General features: G+C 35.4%; 1 protein-coding gene across 7 annotated transcripts in view; it reads left to right on the plus strand.

The window, feature by feature from the left end:
- The window catches only part of LOC127972966 (membrane-associated guanylate kinase, WW and PDZ domain-containing protein 2), a 214713-nt gene that overhangs the window by 172779 nt on the left and 17080 nt on the right, over nucleotides 1-24854 (plus strand). For 4 of the 7 annotated variants that reach the window (XM_052577037.1, XM_052577042.1, XM_052577009.1 and 1 more), the window contains exons 11-15: nucleotides 14740-14771; nucleotides 18984-19152; nucleotides 23087-23128; nucleotides 23910-24019; nucleotides 24158-24350. In XM_052577037.1, the coding sequence (XP_052432997.1) occupies nucleotides 14740-14771; nucleotides 18984-19152; nucleotides 23087-23128; nucleotides 23910-24019; nucleotides 24158-24350 (546 nt within the window). The remainder of the gene's footprint in view (nucleotides 1-14739; nucleotides 14772-18983; nucleotides 19153-23086; nucleotides 23129-23909; nucleotides 24020-24157; nucleotides 24351-24854) is intronic. The other 3 variants (XM_052577025.1, XM_052577033.1, XM_052577036.1) reach the window with 3 other exon arrangements.

Genomic DNA, 24854 nt, shown 5'->3' on the forward strand with positions numbered 1-24854 from the left:
ATTTTGACATTTATTTTCATTATTTTGGGATGAACAAGGTCATACAGACACTGGTGGGTTATATATAATTTTTTATAGTTTTATATAATTTTATCATTTTAAGTTACATTTTCTTTTATTTCTTTCAGCTGAGCTGAAAATGTGTTTGAAACTATCTGGTAGTATAGATGTAGATGCAGGCCTGGAGAAGTTTTTTCATGCCCTGACATTTGTGCAGTTTTCAGTTTCTTATAAATATCTAAATGCCTAAAGTCTAATCTCACTGTAATCAGCACAAACTGGGCTATACTAAAATGTGAGCAGTATGTAAGTACATTATTGTGTTTTTGAGGAAAAAAATGTTATGCGTGGTTAGTGAAAAACTAAAAATGTAAAATCACTTGAATAAGGCCATAAAACACATACAGAACATTGGTTCCCAGGATTTTAGAGAACTGGATCTTGTAGCCTAGAATTTTTCTTTCTAAATTATGTGAAAATCTTCTTGTTTACTCACTTACAGAAAATAATATATTGATTAAAATTTTCTAATTTAAGTTTTTGTTTGTAAAAGTCATATGCGAGTAGGGCATCAACTATCATGAATATCATTGTGATTTACACCTGAGAAGACAAAGGCCCGCATAATGTGCTGCTTAATGTGCTGCATAATGAGCCGTTCAGTCAGCTGTGTCACTGAGAGGGAAGAGTTACAAGAAAGAATGTGGGGACAAAATAAATCTATATAATTTTATGTTTGTAGTTTATTTAGAATATATTTAATTATCCCACAATGTAATTTAGTATCCACTGGCGAGTGCAGTTAAACAGTTTATTAGAACAATCAAAGCTGACTTTCAAACTGAATTTTTGCATCATTACTCCAGTCACACAATCCTTCAGAAATCCTTTTAACAATCTTATTTTCTACAACAACAAAAATTAGTATTAGTAATGTTGATGTCCGAATATTTTTTTCAGGGTTTTTTTTTTTGATAAATTGAAAGAACAGCATTGTTTGTTACATTTGTTACAGTTATCTATTTGTTCCATTTTAATTATTTACATCACGCTTTTGAATGGTATAGTATTGTATATTGTTATTGAAACTTCATATGTTTCACTTGATTATACATTTAATCAGGATTTATAGTTTGGAAAAAGTCTAACTAGTAAAATGTTTACACGTTATGTGAAAACTACTACAAGTATATAAATAAATAAAAAGAGACTTACTCACGTTTATGATCTCTGCTGAATAAAGTGCTTCATTCCTTTTTTCTGAGGAAATCCAAATCTCAGCGTATTTAAAATATTTGAGAGAAATACAAAAAACTCTTACTTACCATTCCGAAACATCTTTTAAGAGCTGTGCTTGCAGAGGTTCTGCTTGATCCTCTGCTTGAGCCCATTGCGTATTTCTGAGTGAGTGGTATCATAGAAACAGGAAGTCAACTGACAATAGAAACAGCGGTAATATATAAAATATATAAATAATAAGGAATTTTTTGTTTTCTAAATTAAGCTTGAAGACATGTTACACTGCACCTCATAAACACAATAAAGCCAAGTAAAAAAGCAGTCAACCACCCCTTTAATGTAATATATCACAGTGATATTGGTTGACGAGTGAAAAAAGACATACATATGTGAGAAAATGGAAGAAGCAGAATTTTGAAACCAAATTTAGGTGACTATGTCTGAACATATTTAATAGACTAATTCAATTCTATGACTCATCTTTTTTTCAGTTCTTTAGCCTGTTTTGTCTGTTTTAGTACTAAAGAATCAGGGGTAAGCATACAGCCTGTCCACCATATCAGTGCCTGGTAAGAATATCATTTGATCTATAATCGCAGATGGAAGCACTCACGTTTTTGTGTGTGTGTGTGTGTGTTTATGCCTGTGGTTTTAGGCCAAGATTAATTATCATTCATGTTAGGAAACTAAAATGTAGTAAAAGCCAATCGACATGCACCAGTCTATATTGTAAAAAAGTATACAAAAATGAATACAAAAAATGGCTTTAGCTCTAACTGACACCTTGACTGAGATCATATAAGCCATTTTTAAAAGCAGCTTGAGCCACTGTGATTTATGACCCGTAGCAATCAGAGTGTCCGTTATAACCCAGAGAGAAAGGGAGAAGGAAAGCAAGGGAATAAATAGATTAAAATTCAGAACAGAGAGGGAAAAGATTGAGCTCTTAACCATCACTGTAGCAAAATTACAACATTTTGTTCAAAGCAATTAAGTATCATCATAGCATTAAATAAGAGTAATCTCCTACTAGGATTTTTTCAGCTTTTTCAGGTTCTCATTTCTGTAATGTGATCATTTTTTAAGTACAGTTAATTAAATTTTGACAGGTTTTTTTTATTTTTTTACATCTATTATTTTGATTCATTAAAGGAAATGCAGAAAATGCTACCATGATCCATAAATATTTCAGCATTATTTTTTTCATGTTACAGTAACGAGAATGAGGCACTGTATTGTGCAAGGTTTAGACACTCTGTTTACAGTGATTAGAATTGGAGAAATAAAATAAGTTAGATTTCCAATACAATGTAAGAACTCATCTCTGAGGGTTCACAAGAAAATAGGAAAAAATTAAGTGAAGAAGAGAAAGATCTAGAGAGGCATCATGGGAGTTTTTGTGAAGAATGTCTCTCCTCTACTGTATGTCAGTGCAGGTTTCCGAGAGAGACATTAAATCCTTGTTAAGCCCCAGTGATCAGTATGCTGGATTACAGCCTCTGTGCACTTTACATACAGTATGAAGCACAAATGCACTCCTAAGCGCACACTCTCATAAGTACACATGCATAATTATTGTAGGAACATGTCTGGTATTCTGCTAATTATAGTGACTCCAAAAAGTTTGGGGAAATTTAATGAACACAAATGTATTAATGTCATTGCATTATATAACAAAATGACATTGTGATATGTGTAAAGTCTCTGCAATTTCCAGGCTGTTTCAAAACTGGGCATTCACCTCTATTGTTAGTCAGTTTGTTTGGACCAGTGAAGGGTACAGAGGTCATCTTGAGTAATTCCGAACTCTTTGGAGCAAATTACAGTAAGACTATCCGTATTCATTCATTTGATGTCAATGTGCTGTGATTTGTGCTTACAAGTTAAGTGTAATGAAACTACATGTACATTCTGTTTAATAGCATTTGTGTTTGTAAAGGCACTGACCCACAACCAGGGTGTATGTTTTGTTTCTGGTGCATGTCAGTAGACAGACTTCTGTGGCACTAACAGAGTCAGCGTGCTTGAAGGTCATTTATGGTCACTTGAATATGAATATGGCCTGATGTCCCATACATCAGCAATCTGTCCCATTCTTTTCCTCGTCATATTCAGACAGACTGCACAGTGAGCCCTGAAACGCTAAACAGCCTGTAGCATCACGCTACCATTCGAGTTTAACATCCGTCTGTTCAAACATGCCATGAATGACATAAGGAGGACAGAAAATGATTTGCACAAACCAACAGTTTCTCTCGCAGGGTCAGTTTTATTCAATGCTGCTTCCATCTGTATTTATCTGCACCTCTTCCTTTCTTCTGTCCTTTTGATGCGCTATATGCCAAGTTTTCTGAAGCCATACAACTTATTTAAGTGAGGGAAAAATCTCATTATTCACTAGACAAATTAACATCTGAGTTTGTAAGAGGAGGTCTTTTCAATTAATGGGTTTATCCTATTAACAAAAAAAATAATAATAATTGACAAATCAGTTCTGAGTTTAAAGGGGGGGTGAAATGCTATTTCATGCATACTGAGTTTTTTACACTGTTAAAGAGTTGGATTCCCATGCTAAACATGGACAAAGTTTCAAACATTAAGTTGTACGTTTGAAAGAGTATTTTTGTTCCAAAAAAACCTCTTCCGGTTTGTCACAAGTTTCGGAAAGTTTTTTTTCGAGTATGGCTCTGTGTGACGTTAGATGGAGCAGAATTTCCTTATATGGGTCCTAAGTGCGCGCTCTTCTGCCGGAAGAGTGCGCGCTCCCGTATAGCGAGGCTGAGCACAGACATTTCACTGATCAGAGCGATTCACTGATCAGAGCGAGAGTGTCGCGAAAAGTCACAAAAGAAATGTGTTTTTGGTTGCCAGGGCAAGACAACCCTGCACAGATTACCAAAAGAGAAACAACATTAAGGGACCAGTGGATGGAGTTTATTTTTACAGAGCATCAACGGAGTTGTGCAAGTGTTTTTGTTTGTTCCCTGCATTTCGGATTGCACATCGTTTATTTCTTAAAGGGACACTAAGTAGGAATTACTCTCATCTAGTGGTGAAATTGTGTTTTGCATTCAAACTAATTTTGCTCTCCAGCGACTCGCTTTTTCAAATGCGCGTTGCATCTACGGTAGGCGATATGTACCAAAAAGCTTTGACGGGATGTCTTCTAATAGCACTTCGTCGAGTTTTCCTTCAGGTGAACAGGTGTGTTATTTCAAACAAACTGCAACATGACAACTAACAAACGAATGTTACAGTATGAATTACTGACTGTGGAAAACATGAAATATTGTAATTAGTAGTTATGTCTTCTTTATTCGTTATATTTTCTGAATAATGTGCATTGTTAGATATAAAAAAATATTGTAATATAGATTGTAACACTGACTTACCTGTCGAGAAGAAAACTGGCCACTTCAGCGTCTCTTTTGAAATCTTTATCAAGCATTAACTCTTTCCACCTAGAAAAAGCTTCCCCGACATTAACTCTTGTTTTCCGTTATCTACGGTCACGTTTCCTTTTACGTTCTATTTTTGACTGTTTTGGCGATGATGTTTTCTTCTCCTGTGGCGCGGCATATGTGTGGTCCATAATAAGAATGCAATCCAGACTTTTAAACTTGCCGGTGCAGTTTCAAGCGCCTCTCACTGCTCTGCACCTGCGTTTCTGGCTCTGACCGAAAACGCGTTGTGGAAACGCGTTGGCTTAGTACTTTTTGTCCCTCTCTGCTATTATAGTTTTGCAAGATGGCGGAACTACATGGAAGCCTCCGTCGACCTACCCGTCCCATGTATATAAAGATAATAAATTCTTCATTTACGAGGATTAGTTTAAACATTGGCATAGGTATTTGTACACCATTGAGGGCATATTTATGAATAAAAATATTGATTTTAGATAATAAAATACCTAAAAAGTTACTTATTGTCCCTTTAAGGATAATGCAGTCCCAACGGAAAAGGGTCACGATTGTGTGTTGGAACCACATGCGGTGAGTAAAACTGCTTCAAATATCTCTGTGTTGTTAACTTAGCTATCAGCGCGCAAGCACATCAAGTAAACAACATGCGATGTTGTCATCAAACTGCACTTTCCACATGTACAGCTTAAAAAAAAAAAAAAAAAAAAGACGACATAAAGTGGAACTTAGTCATTTTCCAAAACCGCTAAGCAAAATACAGTTTCAGTACATACCACATAGCATACCTTTGCTGATGCTGCTCTTGTTAAATTTCAGCCCCTGGATCTGTGTCAAAGCTTCCACATGCTCTCAACTCAAAAGCCTACTGGCGCTCGTGATTCTTTAGCTCCGCCCACACGTCACGCCTGTAGGCTCTCGTGTTTTTCCGGGAAAAATCGGTACAGACTATCTTTCTCTTATAAATATAATAAAAATAAAGACTTTTTGGAGTTATGAAGGATGCAGTACTACTCTATAGGTACTCGAGATTAACAGGATATTGAGTGAAAACGAGCATTTCACCCCCCCCCCCCCCCCCCTTTAATTCTGAGTTCAACTGATTCAGTGATTTAGTTACAAATTAAGATTTTATTATTTTCAGTTTACTTGTCAGTTTTCATGATAACATTTTAGGTTTTAGTTTGGGATTTTAATGTTGGAGTTTTAGTTTGGGATTTTAATGTTGGAGTTAGCAATGGGGTTTGAAATAGGAGTCGGTGCTGAGGGTTAAGATCCATATTAGACTAAGGGGAGGGAGTAAGGAGTTCGGTTGGTTGGATCATGGTTAGAAATGGGGTTAGGTCTAGAGTTTAAAGTTTGGGATTGTGGTTAAGGTCAGGGTTCAGTAAAAAGTGCAGGGAGATCATGATGGATTTGGCTTGAGGTTTGGAACTGGAGTTGGTGCTGAGGGTTGGGATCTAGGTTAATAGGAGAAAGGGACGGGAGAGCAGAGTTTGGGATTAGGGTTATATCAGTAGATTTAGAATTTAGGGGGCTAGGGTTAGGTTAGGGTTAGGGTTAGAAATAGTGGTTTGATTTAGAATTTAGAGGTTAGCGTCAGGTTTAGGTACAGGGTCCAGTGAATGAATCATGGAGTACACAATGGATTTGGACAGTGGAAACATGTTCATCCATCCATTCGTTCTCTAAATCCCATGTCCTGTGTAGGGTCGTGAGGATGTTGGAGCCTATCCCAGTGTTTCGGCCATAGGCAGGCAAACACTCTGGATGGATGAATGCTAATGTCCTACTTGGCTAAACTATGTTATGCCATATGTGAAATGAGCTAACAAACATTATGTTCCTCAGCACTGACTGTCATACCAAGATATACATGCAGTTTACCAATTAACAAGCAGGCCTCCTCTGTTTTACGTCTGATTCTGTGTGAGTCAGTCACACAAGGTGTAGCTCACTCACACGGGGAGATGTCTAATGCCAATATTTAAAGGCTTTTCTATGAATCCAATCAGTAGAACGGTCCAGGAGCATTTAGACAGCCTATTATATGCCCTAATAAAACTGTCAGTGTTTCAGTGAAATGATGTGCCACTTCTTAATGTGCCGCAGTTTGGCCCAACTGTCTCACCACTGGACACTGGACTGAGACTCTCTATCTCTTTTATTATTATGCCAATTTTCTTTATCCCTGCTGATCGATTCTCTTCTTAGCTTCTTTTTATCTTTGGTGTGGAAGTCTAAAGCTAAATCTCAAGGCTTCTCCATGGTGTAACAGTGGGTTGATTGTTTATAAATGTCTCATTCATAATGTCCAGATGGTGATGTGGTTTTACTGCCAGATCCCTTTGTCTTTGCAATAATTTCACTGTCCCACATGTCTAGCACTCTTCACTTGTGAAAATGCCCTTGGCTGCTGATTTAAGAGCATTTTGGCATGTTCCTCTGGAATGGTTATCAGTTGGATCTGTCTTTGAAGAGCAGCTCATGGATCAGAGTCTCCAACCAGAAAAAAACCCTTCCAGAGCGCCATCTGCCGTTTCAATGACTGGCTTATTAAGTGAAGATCTAGTTGTTATCAGATAATTGTTGCACTGAAATGTCCCTGGGAACGTCACTATGACAGCTTTAGTATGACAAACAGCTCAACAGAATATTGGTTATGATGCCCAGAAACAAAAGCCTTTTTCCAGAAGAAATTAGGTCACTCTTTAGTATAAAAGCAAATTAAGAGTTTACGGAGGCAAAATTTGTAGTTAATGGTTTGTTAATAGTGAGAATTGGAGCTAAAAATAAAGAGAAAAATGATTGCTTCATCTCTGAAATTAAAGAAACCAAATTAATTTTTTTGATACTGTTGTCAATGCTGCATTAAGGAGCTTGCCTTGTGATAACCAGGCCCACATACAATCTGAAAACACACAATTCTGCAAAAATCTGTTTATTTTGCCCAACATTTAGAAAGTTCTACATTTTGAAAAACTCCATTTGTCTTATGTTTTTCACAGTACTTTCAAAAACCTTATCTATATACAGTATATCTATAAAGGCATGTATTTTAATTTATATGCAAATTTAAAAAAAAGACAGCTCATCACCAAATAATAATTAAATAAATAATAATAATTAAAAAAGGTTTTAGTGTCTTTTGGTAAGGTGACTAGATTTTTAAGCTGAAGCGTGTAGTTTCTGCCCTACTACTATATTGTTTTAAGACTGTTTGTCTTAGATTCCCATTGGTTTTGCTAGTCAGGATGCTCAGAAATCAACCTTCAAGAAGCTCTGAATATTAAGCTGGGATAGAAGAAAGTATTCTAATGTAGAAAACCCAATACTCTTCAGCTCTAATTTATTGTCAGGTTTTATTTTTGACACATTTGTCAAGTTTATATATTTGAGTAATTTAGACGGTTACACAAGGTGGTGGATATCATTCAGTCTTGTGCTTCCTGTCTCACTGTTGTCATGGCCACCAGTTAAAGCATCTGCTATTTTGGTTGTACTGTAGCTGGGGTTTAGAGGAAATGTTCTGTCTAGCTTGGTGTGTGTGCGTGTGTATATGTGAGAGAGTATGCTTGCACTATTTAAATTACTTTTCAAAGCTTGCATTAAGATCTTATATGGTGTGATCAATCCAGCTTATCAGTTATCCTCTTCACTAGCAGCTCTATCCATCCTAAAGTATGTGTGTGTTCTGGTATAAGGTTTATTAGGACACAAATGTGTATAATGACATGGGAACAACAACGTAATCATGGTTTATGAGGACAATTACGGTGTCCCCATAAACCATAATGCTTAAAATAAATATTAAATGGTGCTTTGTGAAATAAAAAAAATTGCCAATAGTTTTATGTGAGGGGTAGGTTTAGGTGTAGGGTTGGTGTAGTATGATAGCAAATACAGTTTGTAGAGTAGAAAAACCATTACGTCTATGGAGAGTCCCTGTAATGTGTGTCTGTGTGTGTGTGTGTTTGTGTGTGTTACAGAAGCAGATGACACTTAGCTGGTTGAGAAAAACAAACGCCTCTCAGCGTCTCATCAAAGAGCTAATTAGTTCCAGCTCTACTAATATTCTCATTAGCTGATTTATAGCCATTAACTCAGATATAGGCATGGGACCATTGGCTTACCAGACACGCGCTTCACAATTTCAAAAGGAGCTTATGGGGACTTGACAGTGGCTGCAAATGTATATACATGTTTAAATTCATGTTATTGAATATTCAGTATTTAACATTGCTATATTTGCAACACTACATATGTTTTGATATATTTACAGTAGTAAATTTACAAAATATCTCCCTGTAACATGATCTTTACTTAATATCCTTATGATTTTTGGCATAAACAAAAAATCGATAATTTTGACCCATACATTGGCTGTTGCTAAAAACATACCCTAGAGACTTAAGTTTTGTGCTCCAGGTTCAAACACACACACACACACACACACACACACACACACACACACATATATATATATATATATATATATATATATATATATATATATATATATATAACCGCAGGAGCATCAGCAGCAACAACAATAATAATAAATAAATAAATAAATTATTAATGATAATGATATTAAATTTGATCGTAAATAATAGTTAACCTTTATGACAAGTTTGCCCTGCTATATTCTCCTTGTTGTCCAAACACACATGAAAATCTTTCTATACTGTAAGATCTTCTCTCCCTGTTGTCAAACTCCCCTCATGTGATCACCAATTAGTGAATAGAAAATTTGGAGAAGTAGGTAACTCTTCCGTTATTGCCAGATGGCAGGATGTTGTGGGACACATTTACTGATAGAAGCCTGACTGGATTGGGTTTTCTCCTAGTCTCACCTGCATCATACACATTTACAGCATTTGATGAATGTTATTAGCACAATCTGCTTTATACGCATCAAGGATGTTGCAGAATCTAGGACGTGATTATTTGAATGCATCATACAGTGTGTTAGCCAGTGCAGGTTCAAATTGGGCGAGATATTTAATAACCGCATCTGTGAGCTGATTAAGACTTGTGAAGTGATGTGAACTACATTAAGAATTGAAATTCGAGGGTTGTTATTCACTGACCTTTTCTGTTTGCTGTGTTCACTTAGTGTGATTTATAGCCATCGACCACAATGCTCCAACAGCTCCTGTTTTTTTTTAGCAAAGCACTTCTTTGAACAAATGCTTTTATTTCTTTTCTTTTTTTTGTAAAGTATGTTTTCATCTTTTTGCATCAGAAGACCATTTGATTTTCACGCAATGATGAGGTATGATATGACTTGTATATGTGCTCTCCAGAGCACTGTTCCATTAATTTCGGATGGAGCACAATCAAGCCACTTTCCTTTCCTTTCAGCTAGTGTCACTGATTTCTTGCTCAGTCTTGCTCATTGAAGCAGCCCAGTTGTGCTTGTGCCGTAAATTCAGCATGAAGAAAGAGTTAACAGTGTGTGATTTTTTTTTTTTTTTTCGATTTGAATTTAGTATGCATTAAAATACTTATTTTGTGTGCAGCGGCTGCATGTCAGATTCATTATGTAGGCTGTACGTCCAAAAAGAGCTGAGGACTGTTTCTGTATTATACATCAGAAGCTCAAAAAGGTCACCTTCACATTATAAAGATATTATAACACATTATAATCACAATCAGAAGATTCTGAGTTTCAAGCCTGGTCTTATTTTTTATATGTAGGTATCTGTACATAAATGAGATACTGTACATTACATCATTTTTTTTTTTTTTTTTGCATGATTAGGTATAGGCTGATGTGAACAATGTAGTCACACTGACAACAACCAAAATGTGAAGTGTTACATATTTACAAATTTATATAACATTTAGGATTGTCAATGTTAAAATAATTTAACGTAATTAACACAAAACTACTGAAGTACAGTTTCTGTTCTTACCCTTTAACCCAGTTTTGCTTATTTGTTTGTGATTAGATCGTTTTAAACCACTAAACTCTGGGAAGTTTTTCAGGATAACCAGCATCTCACTGTTAAAGTTTTATTGGATGAGGATTGCAATCAAGGCAATGATTACTTGTATCCAATTCACTAGTTAATTTTTATTGGATGAGGATTGCAATCAAGGTATATATATATATATATATATATATATATATATATATATATATATATATATATATATATATATATATATATATATATATAACAAATCATGTCCCGATACCCTTTTTCTCTTCCCAATACCGATTCCGATACCTGGGCTCAGGGTATCAGCCGATAGCGAGTACTGATCCGATACCTGGGTGTGTATCTGTATATACAGCTGTATATACTACTAGCCCTGTGTAAATTGCTAGAATCATTTTATGGTATGCTTCAGACTTATCCCTTAAAAAAACATGAACAAATACATAGTGAACTACTGTATTCATTACAGTATTTTTATTATCTGACATGAATTTGACAGTTAAGCGAAAAAGAACTTGAGATGCAGCCAAATATCTAACAGCGCAAACTAAAAAAGGTATTTTAGTTTTACAATATAACTGTATAAAAAACTGCAACAAATAAGTCTAGGAATATAAAAAATGATATATTAATCAGATAATCACTTTACAACAAAACAAGTAAAAAACAAGCAACCGTCTAGGCATAATTATTATTATTAAGAGACGTATTATTATTACTACATATTCTTAAAGGGGTCATATGATGTTGCTAACATTATTTGGTGTAATGAAATGTGTTTATGTGGTTTAAGATTCACGAAACACATTATTTTCCGCATACTGTACATTATTGTTTCACCTCTATTCCCCGCCTTCCGAAACACGTCGATTTTTACAAGACTCATTGGTCTGAAATATGACTGGACTATGCTTCATCCACGGTGAAAGCTGATTCAGTGATCCACAGTGCAAAGTTGATGTATTTCCCCAGTGACCAGCAAGGATCAGCTCCAGGCATGACGAAGCAGAAACTGTATCTTGTACTGGATACAGTTTGTAAATGTTTTTAAGTCAGAAGTCTTCACTATTTTTTTTTTCATGGGAGCCGCACTGATAGGGCAGAGTCAATCAGAAAGTATCAAAACGTACATCTAGTCAAAAACGTCTTTTTATCAATCTCTGCAATGCAATGCAAAAGGGGCTATCATTCATTATCTTTTACCAGACAAATTTGTCTGAAATTTAGGCAAGATGATTTATGAAATAAATAAATAAAAAAGCAGTATTACCTTAAAGCTGGAAAGACCTTACGTTTATATATATATATATTAGGGCCGGGACTCGATTAAAAAAATTAATCTAATTAATTAGAGGCTTTGTAATTAATTAATCGAAATTAATCGCATTTTAATCCCATATAAATATTTGACCTGAGAACAGTGAGAAGTAATTTATTTTCACATGGATTTATAGTATACCATTGAATAATGACTGAATATATAAGCTTAAGCAACAAAATATTGTTTATTTTTGTTCAACCAAGTCTAGCAGACCAGTGCAATTTTTGCCATGAAGTGTAGCAATAGCATATTTTGAAACAATTTAGAAATAGTACATTTCAGAAATTCAGGAAGCTTATAGGTGCTGGAGCCTTCTGTAAAGTGTTTTTTTAAGTAAAACACAATACTGTCAATTACATTCAGAACATTGGAAACACTGACTATTAGAAAACATCTCTCTGTTGCTTCAGAGGCCATAACATACTAAGTCCAACTCTCGACAACCTTGGCCAAAACAATACATAGTTCAACATAAAATGTAAAGTCCACGCTAGCTGCTATATGTTTTGCGTTGAGGTGATACTTGAGACTCGATGTGCTGCGGTGATATGCGAAGTGAACGCTAGTTGGTGCTCCAGTATAATCGGTCCCGCCGAAACTCATCCAGTGAGAAACGTTCCGCGGTGCAAAATTAAGTTATAAAAAATGCGGGAATTTTTTTTTCTGTAATTAATTAATCTTAGTTAACGCGTTATTTTTTGTGTAATTAATTAATCTCAATTAACGCGTCCCGGCCCGAATATATATATATATATATATATACACTAGCCCATCATGTATCTAAACGTCCAAGTGCACACTCAGCATTAAGAGCTGTTCAGATTCAAACTGGCAGCTCCGCAGTGAGTCAGTGTCATGGACGTAGGACAAAGCAAGTGTAAATATATTTTCTGGTCTATATTTTCATATTGTAATGCCACTAGTTTATTTTTAATTTTTAAATTTTAATCATTTATAAATCGAGCAGACACTGTCTAACTGCATTTACACCATGTCGTGCCACGCCCGCTGCGCTAAAAGTCTGTCTAAACTTGATGACACCACACTACAGTGTCAAATCATCTGAACGTAGTGTCAGTACATTTCGTCATAAATAGAACGAGGCATCAGTTTACTGAAGGGGATCGTGTCGCATCGCGCCATGTCCAGTGTAGACAACATCACTGGGTTCTATTGTCTTTTGTTGGAACGTGCCACTCGTGTCCGGTGTAGACATGGTGTGAGTTATGTTAAAGCCCTGCTTGTCTTTAATGTTTTTAGTAAATATTTGTATTGACTGCATGATCATATCATCGTATTAATTATTGTCATACGGGCAACAAAAGTAAAGCTTGGCGAGTCGCACAACGAGTAACACTGCTGTAGTGTTTTCATTCAAACAAATCGATGTAAACTACACATTTGAGTTAATCGATAAAATCGATTTTTGTCGCCCAGCCCTAATATGGCCCCTTTAATTCTTTGTTAACTGTGCAGCTCTAGTATGTTTGTGCACTCTCTCTCTCCCTCTCTCTCTCTCTCTCTCTCTCTCTCTAATTCCAAACAGGTCATTTGCATCGCCGTGTTCATTCCTGAAGGTCATCTGTGGTAAGACATGAAAGACAGAGAGGGAGAAGTTGAATGCAAAATGCTGGATGGCCTGTGTATGTGTGTGTTTGTTTTGTGCATTTCAAGGCCAATTTAGGAGGAGTTTAGAGAGAAAATATTCATGAATTTGCCGTTTGATGTTGGCGAGTATTGTTTAGCTATTAATACCAGAAGAGGTGCTCTACACTGCCACTGTTTCCTGTTTGTTATGATTAGAGTTCAGAAGCCTTGTGGACTTTCGCCTCCTCTCAGACAATGTTTTTCCTCCAGGGGGAAAATGGGCATTTGATGTGATGTGGAGATGCCGCTTGGTGCATTTTAAGCATCTTTCTGTCATTGGATTTGGGCGTTCTTTCATTGATTGCAACAGGATACTTTTTTTTTGTCATCAAAAAGGATCAACAAATACAGTCCTTAGGGTCAAACATGTATATTTTACATTCAAATCTCTATTTTTCTCAACAGATACATGAAATATTCAAATAATAGCCACTTGTACTCAAAGTGCAATTGCTTTTTGAGAGGAGCAAATTCTGAATTGAATAGATATTTGAATAGCTGCTGTTTGAACTGAGTTTTTGGTTGTAATACAGATGAAATGGCCTTGATTTTAAATGCTGTTCAATTTGTAATTCCACACTGAACCTGTAGAGCACTTTAAAGATAACTTGTTTAACACTACTTAGAATTATTCAGATGCTTAACACCTCAACTATTTCAACAAGTTAAGTAACTTGGTAGAAATTAATTCAATGACTTAATTACTGAATCCAATATACAAAGAGACAGTCAGAAACAAAAAAAAGTGTCTAGATATTAAATATTCATGCTGCACTATATTTCTAGGTCATTAATCAAATAGGCAGATTTGAACATCTTTGTATAAAAGTTCCTTCCATTGAAAGAAATGCTGCTTTTTAAACATTCTCAAGTTATTTTCCACAAAAGTTGTATTAACATTTAATTTTAAATTAGAATTAACTTACAAAATAGATGTGATCTTTTGGACCCCAAAAAAAAGACACTAGCTAAAAATAAATAAATAAATGAAACTGCATCTACACAGTTGAGAATGAAGCTCAAGAGGGAACAACTGCTGTCATAATAATAAAAGGTTATCGTCTAGCTTTCTCATTTTCTTTTCTGTTTTGATTTGCTTTAAATTCCCACTTCAAATAAAACTTAAGATCCAGCATGCTAAAGGTTTTGTTCTCCATTGCAGGTCACTTTTCACCTTGGAAGACTTCTAAACAGGTAAAATGTATCGTATTCCAGCCCTCGGAATTTAATTAAAAAACTAACATCAACCATGTACTGTCAGTATTGAGTGATTAAGTCACATCATACATTATACAGCTTCTGTACACATAGTCATGACTGTTGAGCTTTACAACTAAGATGAATGCATAATAAAGGCTTTATTATATTGTTATAACATATTACCACTAACTGCACTGTACTAAACTTGCTTCATAGCCACACCTATTTTTACAATATTTTAAAATAAATCAACCAATTTTAACAGAGCAAATAACATTTTCTAGTTACAAGTATAATTTGTTCTATTCAAATCTTGTTAGAGATCTGTTTATGCTCAAGACAGCAAGAAATTGCAGAATTGTTTCACGTTGTTGTCTCATTTGTTAAAAGCTGTGGGGACCCCAGATGAAATAAACACATAATACAGCTGAGAACAAATCACTGCATCTTCTCTCACTAACCAGTGCACTGTGTTATGTGGCACGGAAAACCTTGACCCTCAGCAGCAGTCTGTCTCTGTAATTTTCTCTGATTCTGATCCAATTTTGCTTGACTACAGCCGAAAGAAAATGTTCTTCAAAGTCTGAACTGTACATGTATATTTACGTGAGAGAATAAGGTTTATGATGGTATGTAAATATTTGCTAATAAATCAAATGATTTAAATAGGCAAAAATATTATTTTCTTATTTAACATATTAAATATATACATTTTAGTGAAATCTAGTTGTGCTCAGGTTGGCTAGATATTGCATTTTAGTGAGTGCAATTTAGCCTAAAAAAATGTTTTTTATAAAATTTGTAAAAGATGTCTGACTCTTAATTGGAACAAAAGCACTACATTTGTGATCATTTTACAGCTGATAACAAACAAAAAAATAGACCAAATCTAGTCATGCCCAGGTCAGGAAAAGCATTTTCTTGAGTGCAATTTATATAATCCAGTAATCCGGAAAATCAACTGAAAATGTTATGGAAATTCATTATTAAAAGATGGGAGAACCCCCGCTAAAAAGAAAAATTATAATAATAATAAAAAACCATATTACAAATAACAAATCATATTACAACCAAACAAATCAATCAATCAAATTATATTAATGATATGTTCTCCTAAAAATCTAGTTATGCTCAAGTCAGCTAGCGTTTAGCATTTCTGTGAAAGTAATTTTTTTTTTTTTACGTTTTTACAAATTCTGTAATCACAACTGGAAAAGTTATGAAAATTCTAATTTAACACACACACACACACAGTATATCAGTACATGCTACATGCCTACACATCCACCCACACATTTATTTATTTTTAGTTCGAGATCCCTGCCCTGTCTCTTTCCATAACAAAGGTTTGACTGGTAATAAATCGGCTGATTTTTCTTCACTCTACAGAGATTCAGTCACACTGCCTTGAGCTGCTGGCCACTGTACTGTCATTCTTCAACTCTTTTCTTTTCATCTATCTCTATAGGGAACAGAACTGGGACAGAGCGAAAGTCTTTCGCTACTGCATTACAGTAGAGCAGTTTGGGCTTTATCCTCTCTATCCTTCCCTTATGCTGGGGTTTAATTAGACACCGTTTGCTTTAAAAATGTCTCCACAGCCAGAGTTTCATGACCGAAAAATGTTCAAATGGTCCATTTTTTCTGCAATTATCCTTGTCCAAAGAGTATTAGCCTACATTGAATGTCACAATTATATGGTCAGAGCACTGAATCATTCAATCAATTGAAATTATGCGATACGAGCACATGATAATGTGGCTTTGGCTATAGACTGGCAATGGATAGAGCTTCAAAATATAGAAATGTTGTAATCCATATGAGAACAGCCTAAATGAATATGGTTGTAATAGTGCTGGAATGATACAGCTGAAATACATCAATATCTTTTAGATTTCTGACAGTAATATTGATGGTTATATACAGTATATGCTCTGATATGACTCAGACGTACAATCATTTTGACAATCTAAAGAAATCTAAACTTTTTAAACTCTTTAAACTTTTAAAGTGCTTTCATTTCATCTACGAGGGTGTAAACTCTTATGCCTCCATTTTCACAGACTCTAACTCAAAGATATAACAAGTTAAGTTTAGCAGACCTCTAGTGTGAGACTCTTTGAGCAACGATTGCTATAAGCATAAACCTAGTTACAAGAGTGCGTACATCACAGTGCTTTGCTCTGGCAATAATAACATCATCTATGAGCTAATATGTGCGTGTGCATGAGTTTGCTTGGCAGTGACGTTTTAATCTGTTTGTTTCCCAGCTGTACACAGCAGCCCAGAGGCATTTGCCTTCATCCTCTTGAGCTTCTCCAGATTAACATGCTAACACTGACCTCCTATAATAAGCCTGGGCATCTTTCTCATTCTGGCATCTACTTTATGTCTTTGTTGATTTTTACTCCTCTTCTTCAATTAGGCCTTTTGTTTGGATTTGCATTTAAGGCGCTTTCAACGCTAAAGCTTTTGGCATGAACCCGAATCCGTTTGCTGTCCAGGGTTGGGTAATCACCTCGCTGTCGGCTCAAAAGTTGGAACTGAACTGCCACGACCCGTCAGGAAGTTGAATTGCATGAATCTGAATGATAGGAAGTACAATTTACTAATTTAAAGAATTTTAGCAGATAGTTTGTTGTGACAAACCTTTTCTTGATTACTGTTGCATTCATTGTGGTAAATTTCTTCTTTCGATTGGTTTTAATAATATTTTAATTATATAAATAGAAATTTTAATTTAGTTCGAGTTCCTGCTACCTAATTCAAATTTTGTAAATTTTATTGAAAGGTGATTTCGGGTACAGCTGCGAATCATATATGTGATCCTGGACCACAAAACTTAACTTAAAACTTAAGTCGCTGAGGTATAGTTGTACCAATAGCCAAAAAAACATCAAAATTATAAATCTTTCTTTTATGCCAAAAATCATTAGGATATTAAGTAAAGATCATGTTCCATGGGGATATTTTATAAATTTCCTACCGTAAATATATCAAAACTTAAATTTTTATTAGTAATATGCATTGCTAAGAATTCATTTGGACAACTTTAAAGTGATTTTGTCAGTATATAGAATTTTTGAAAAATGAACAGATATAAAAACCAAATCAGTCAGTAGTTTTGTCAGTAGTAGGCTATTAAAATACACATACTGGGGCTGGGCAATATATTTAACGATATGATCATGTGCATCTAGTCAGTTAATCTAGTTCCGTGATTAGTGCTAAATCGGCATCACCTGCTTTCAAATGTAGCGGCATTTAATAGACAGAGCCATAGATCACTGAAAGATACGCAATATCGCGTTCATTATCGTAGATAAATTGCCTTCGATAATGAATGCGATATTGCATATCTTGTCAGTGATCTACGGCTCTATTAAATGCCGCTACATTTGAAAGCAGGTGATGGAGATTTAGCGGTAATCACAGAACCAGACCTTTACTGACTAGATGTGCATGATCATATCGTTAGATATACTGCCCAGCCCTAAGATATACCGTTCACAAGTTTGGTATTAGGAAGTGTTTTTTTTTTTTTTTTACATTATAAAAACATCCGTGTAATTGTTTTACATTTATTTATTGACATCATCTCAGAATTTGCGAATGGAATTACATTTTTTTTTTCTTTTTTAAATAAATATTCTGTAAAACTACTAAGAGAATCTTTAATGAAACCATTAAGAGGAATCAGAACTAGCAGAGGTAGTGGGTGGAGGAATAAAACTTGGGTTCAAAGTAAGCAAATCATGTGTGACAACAGCTTTAATATTAGAAAAAGTGGATTATGCCTGCTTGCTGTATTTTGCAAATTCTATTTGCATAAACTAATTTTGGGTGTCATGCAAGAGCCCAGTGGTATTGAAGTGGTTTGGGAACGTTTCGCCCACAGCCAAATTAGTATGAAAAAACACAAAGATTACATTCAGTGTCATCAGCAATAGAGAAACGCATCAAGCGTCCTTGATGAGCCCTTGATGCTGCCTTATTTTGCTGAGCTTGAACTAACTTGCCACGTATTGTGTGTATGCTTCAAAACTAATTACCGCAAAAGTGAGTTCATTGTTAAACAACTTCCTATCCCACAGCCAGTGATATTCCAAGGCGGAAGTTGCCTGGAAGAGCGCAGTTTGCTCACTCAGTTCAGCATATTAATAAGCTCAGCGCTGGCCGCTTTACTGAATGCCGGTGTATTTGCAGGTCTTGGAACATTGGGATCCTTACAGCAGTCCCACAGCCAGTCTATCTATCCATGCTCTCCCTCACAGCGCTCCATATCTGCACTGGCCCTCAGGTCCAGAGTTTGACCTGACCAAGCCTGACCCCTATGACCTGTATGAGAAGTCCAGGGCTATCTTTGAGAATAGGCGTAAGTAACCAAAAAAAAAAAAAAAGAAAAACGTATTGCTAGCAACTAAACTAGCATTAATGCCTACTGCTAATCTGTGTTGTTTACCTACTGTATTTTTCCACTTAGAAATCTGCACACTTGCTTATGCACACCAAACACCAATTGCATTTCCTGTTGTACATTTCAAAAGATATGTAGCAGCGTGTCCTAATGAAGCACAATGTGCTAAAGTAGCTAACAATAAAAGCAATCTTTTGTAATGGAAGAAATCGTAATGTAATGGAAGAAATCGTAGCATCAAATATCGGCTGAAGAAATGGAAGTTAAATTGAGTGGTTTTCATATAAGGGTTTTTTTACCAACTAAAGAAGCCAAATTTGTTAGATTTTATTACTGATAATAATCAAATCAGAGCTGTACTTGAATGTCTGTTACCAAGAGTAAACAGAGTTCAAGATGGCCACTGAGTAAACTGATATTAAACTTCAAATATGCTCACCTACAACTTTCCATTTGGACCAAAAAATTACCTTTACTGGTCCCTTATTGAGTTGGGCCTGATTAGAACATGGACTGAGTGACCATGTCAGCTAACTCAGACTCAAAAATTACTTTTTCATTGTTGTGTCATACAATGTTGTCCTCAATGGTAAGTGTTTTGATGATGTTGCATCTTGTCAGTTTGGAATTTTCCCAAAACGAGATCTGTGTAGAGCTGCTCTGGGGTCTGGGAGAACTTTAGTCTTAGTAATTTTGACGTTATATAACACTTTCCATTATTAATGCAGGTACTTTCTTAATCAAATTTAGAGACTTCACCACACATACAGGCTTTCTGAACTTTCAGAGGACCCTGTGAACCAACATTCATTGCATTTTAAGTGGAAGCATATGTTTAATTCAGCAAATAGTTTGAAATGCACCATACTTCATACTTCATACTGCACCTCAAATCTACTGCATATTGAACAAGTAAGTCTGAACTGTCGACAAAGTTTATTTTGCATTTCTAAAGGTGCTTTAAACTGATTGACGGCGATTGAATCAACATGAGGTCAACGTGTTCTGCTGTTTGCAGGCGTTTCTATTCAACTTCTGTCTGCTCTCTCATTATTGGTCACTTAACGGTTGCATAAACCTTTTTCTACTGACGTTTTTCAACTGTTTTAAATCAGCAGGTGTGCTCTTCCTCATTAAGATTTCCTAGTCTATGCCTCCTCCTTTAGATTGTATATTGTTTTCTCTTTAAAGGGGGGGGGGGGTGAAATGCTCGTTTTCACTCAATATCCTGTTAATCTTGAGAACCCATATAGAGTAGTACTGCATCCTTCATAACTCCAAAAAGTCTTTAGTTTTATTATATTCATAAGAGAAAGATTTTTCCTGGAAAAACACGACCAGCTGGAGGCGTGACGTGTGGGCGGAGCTAAAGAATCACGAGCGCCAGTAGGCTTTTGAGTTGAGAGCGTTTGGAAGCTGTGACATTACCTTGAGGAAAAAACCATCATCCAAAACAAACCATGGCTTACAGTCAGATTCAGCCGTTTATTTATGATCCAGAATCAGATCCAGAGGCTGAAACTGAACGAAAGCAGCAGCAGCAACGACTCGCTCCGAGCGGGGCTCAAACCCGGGTCTCCGGCATGGGTGGGGACGCACTAAGAAGGAGGCAGAGATATTTTAAGGAGTTTTACTCACCGCCTGCGGTTCCAACACACGATCGTGACCCTTTTTCGTTGGGATTGCATCATCCTTAAGAAATAAACGATACACAAATCCGTCGTCAAACTGGGCCTTGTTTGTAAAACAAGCATCTTCGAAATGCAGGGAACAAACACAAACACTTACACAACTCCGTTGATGCTCTGTAAAAATAAACTCCATCCACTGGTCCCTTAATGCTGTTTCTCTTTTGGTAATCTGTGCAGGGTTGTCTTGCCCTAGCAACCAAAAACACACTCCTTTTGTGACATTTCGCGACGCTCTCGCTCTGATCAGTGAATGCCTCTGCTCTCATTGCTCTGCTATACGGGAGCGCGCGCTCTTCCGGCAGAAGTGCCCTCAGGACCCATATAAGGAAATTCCGCTCCATCTAACGTCACACAGAGCCATACTCGAAAAAAAACTTTCCGAAACTTGTGACAAACCGGAAGTAGTAGTTTTGGAACAGAAATACTCCTTCAAACGTACAACTTAATTTTGTTAAAAAGTTAATTTTCTTTTAACTTTGTCCATGTTTAGCATGGGAATCCAACTCTTTAACAGTGTAAAAAACTCAGTATGCATGAAATAGCATTTCACCCCCCCTTTAATTTCCACAGCTGGCAATGACAGGTTACAGTAGCAATGGAGATGTTGGTTACTGTTGATGTTGTTTGATGATTACCTTCTCTCTTGTGTAATGATTCTCCATTGAATTATAAGAGGTTTTTGCTTTATTATTATTATTATTATTACTATTATATTAGCATCACACGCTGGTGATTATAGATTTTGGTGTGCAAACAGTTTAGTTTCTCTTTAAGGTAAGTATGCTTGCTTTCTGATGGTTGATTGATTCTGTATATTTTTCTGTAAGCCGCATCTCATTTTGTGAGGAAGATGTTTTAAAGGGCCTGCTTTTGTGAAATTGCCTCTTTTCTAAACTGAAATTGTCAGGAATGTTTGAGTATGTTCAGTCACAACACTGTTGATGTTTTAAAGCTTTTTTTTAAATGCACTTGATGTTGCAAAGATGCTGTAGAGTTTGCATTCTATCAAGTCGGTGAATAGAAACTTTTCAAATCTCATTAATGCGAATTTTGTTCAAGCATTTCAGCAGCTTAGGTTTTAACAAGAAGGACACTTATTCTGTTGATGTTAATGCATATTTTATATAATTTTTGATGATTGAATTAATAAAGTTTTATACTTTTACTTTTTATAATTGTATACCTTCATACTTTTCCTTTATACTTTTTTAGGCTAATATTTAAGTTTTTTTTTTCATTCCATAAAACCTTATCAGGACATCACTACAGAAAAAAATAATAATAATAAATATAAATATATATATATATATATATATATATATATATATATATATATATATATATATATATATATATATATATATATATATATATATAGTATGGTAAATTCTATCAATCATTACAAGTTAATGTAACTGAAGCATGTTTTCCATGCTCTTAATTTTGAATGCAAAGAAAATTATTTAATCATTTTATATGCACTCCTTTTACAATAAATAATACTAAACAGCAATATTCAACTGCAAATGTTTTTTGAAACATTCCAAAGCATGCAAAATATCACACAGAGACTTCCACAAATAATTTAATTCTGAACCGATTCATTTCAAAAGAGCTCATTTGCCTAAATGAATCAAACTAATGCAATTGAGGTTTAAATTAGAGAGCTTAACATCTTAATGCTGTCATACTTAAACCGGCCTACTACAGTCAAATGAAAAGCTGGTAAATCATCACAATATACACCAATATGTTGGATATCACCAGCATTATGGTTGGTAATATAAACCAGCTCCAGAAGAGAGGGCAGATGAGGTTGCAGAAATGATTCAGATCAGTTTAAAACCTAGTTTAAATGCAACATATAGCAAAATACATGGCCGTGTATAGGTTTTCAGGCCGAGATTCACTGCTCATGCCAATCTTCAAAATCAAGAACTGACTTTAAAAAACACCTAAGCACCAGCTGATTAAAAGTCAGTCAGAATTATCAAAGTAGTTTCCATGATTTTGTTATGAAAGGACATTTTTAAGTGCATTGTGGGCACTGTATTTTCACATATATCTTCATTGCTTTGTAGCGGTTGGGCATTATATTAGTGAGACAGGTGATGTCTATGTTGTAGTAAGTATATTTGCAGGTGTGTGAGTTTATATAAGCAGTGATTTATGGGCTGTCCTTGTATCTCTCCCTTTCTTAGAGCCAGGGCTTCCTCGAGCAGCTCTCCCTGCTGACCCTTCCGGTGAGTAAATAAATCTACACAAAATCTATCCCAAAACAGAAACAATCTGACAGAAGGAGTCTGCATAAAATAAAGTCTGAAAAGTTTGAACTTATTTTATGTGTGTGTATATATATATATATATATATATATATATATATATATATATATATATATATATATATATACCTGGTATAATGTTTGGCCTGTTGCAGTTTGATATTTTTCTGCATTTATTATTCAAATATTATGCCAATTTTAAGGACATTTTTCATCAAAATTATCATAAAAAACAAAAACATACCTTCTGTTGAAAACTTATTTGAACAATGTTTGATATATATTGTAAAAAGGCTGGAAATAATATTTAGTATTAATGTATTTGCTCTAATGGTAATAAAATAAAGTTTAAAATGGAATGCCTTGTACATTAAAATCATTCACATATGCATCAAATAGACCTATATAAACTCGAAAATCTAACTCTATTTACTTTAAACATTTTTGTAAATAAAGTCTGAAAGTCTAGTTCTTTTTTATCTACTTATTATTAAATACTAGCTTGAGATAGTTTTATTTTTTGCCAGCTTTTGCCACTTGTCATTCTCACTGCCTTGAGAATTGACCTCTCAATGCAGGTTCATGAACATAAAATGAATGATTGTACAAATTAAGTACTCAATGAACAGAAACAGGGGTCTTAAATGTCATCCAGTACTCTAAATTACACTTGAAGGATGAGAATAGTCTGGAGAAATGACTTAGTTGTGAGATAAATGTGTGCTTTCATTGACACCATCAGAGTTCCAGGAGGTGGAGGTGCATTTGCATAGACAGAAGTCTGGTTTCGGCTTCAGGATCCTGGGCGGAGAGGAACCAGGACAGCCTGTGAGTCCGAAGGCTCCGGAGAAGGCCCGTACTCTACGACTAACCACACGCTTCCTAAAAAACAGTTCACTGTCATTTACTAACATGATAATGTGTCTGTTCGTCTGCTTTAGCTTCTGTACACAGTTTAAAGAGAGTAGTAACCGTGCTGTGCATTTACAGATCCTGATTGGTGCAATCATTGAGAAGAGCCCAGCAGATAAAGACGGGCGTCTACGGCCAGGAGACGAGCTGATGTCAGTCGATGGGATTCCTGTGGCTGGAAAACCCCACCGTTACGTCATTGACCTCATGCATGGGGCGGCCCGGACTGGGCAGGTTAAACTCACTGTACGACGGAGAATTCAGTCCACAGGTGAGAAATGGCTGATGTTTATTTCATTTGTCTACCCACAATGTCCAACTTTGGACGTATGTGTTTAATATAGTACCATATCTTTTGTGTTGCATAGGTATTTGTGGTAGAAATTACATTTTTAACATTCTGAGTGGAAAGCGGCCACCTTCTTTGTCTTACTAATGCTAATTTCATTTTATGTACCCTAAAAACACAGTTAAACAATATTTCTGCATAATATTTCAAATATTACAGTTTGATTGGAAATGGCACTTAATCATAATACCAAAAGTGAATATAAAATGTTTAAAAAAGCTTTCACAACCCACAAGCAAGCTAGCAAAACACAAGAGATTCAATCTGAACAAATATGTGATTTATTTATTTTTTTCATTTTTTTTATTTTTATTATCATAGTTCTAAACATGTAACATTGATTTTCTAAATGGATTTTCATAGTTTAAGATTAAAAGTCTGGGTCTAGTACAAGAATTAAGGAATAAAGTATGAAACACATTAGAA

This window comes from Carassius gibelio, chromosome A4, assembly GCF_023724105.1.
Source record: "Carassius gibelio isolate Cgi1373 ecotype wild population from Czech Republic chromosome A4, carGib1.2-hapl.c, whole genome shotgun sequence".
NCBI lineage: Eukaryota > Metazoa > Chordata > Actinopteri > Cypriniformes > Cyprinidae > Carassius > Carassius gibelio.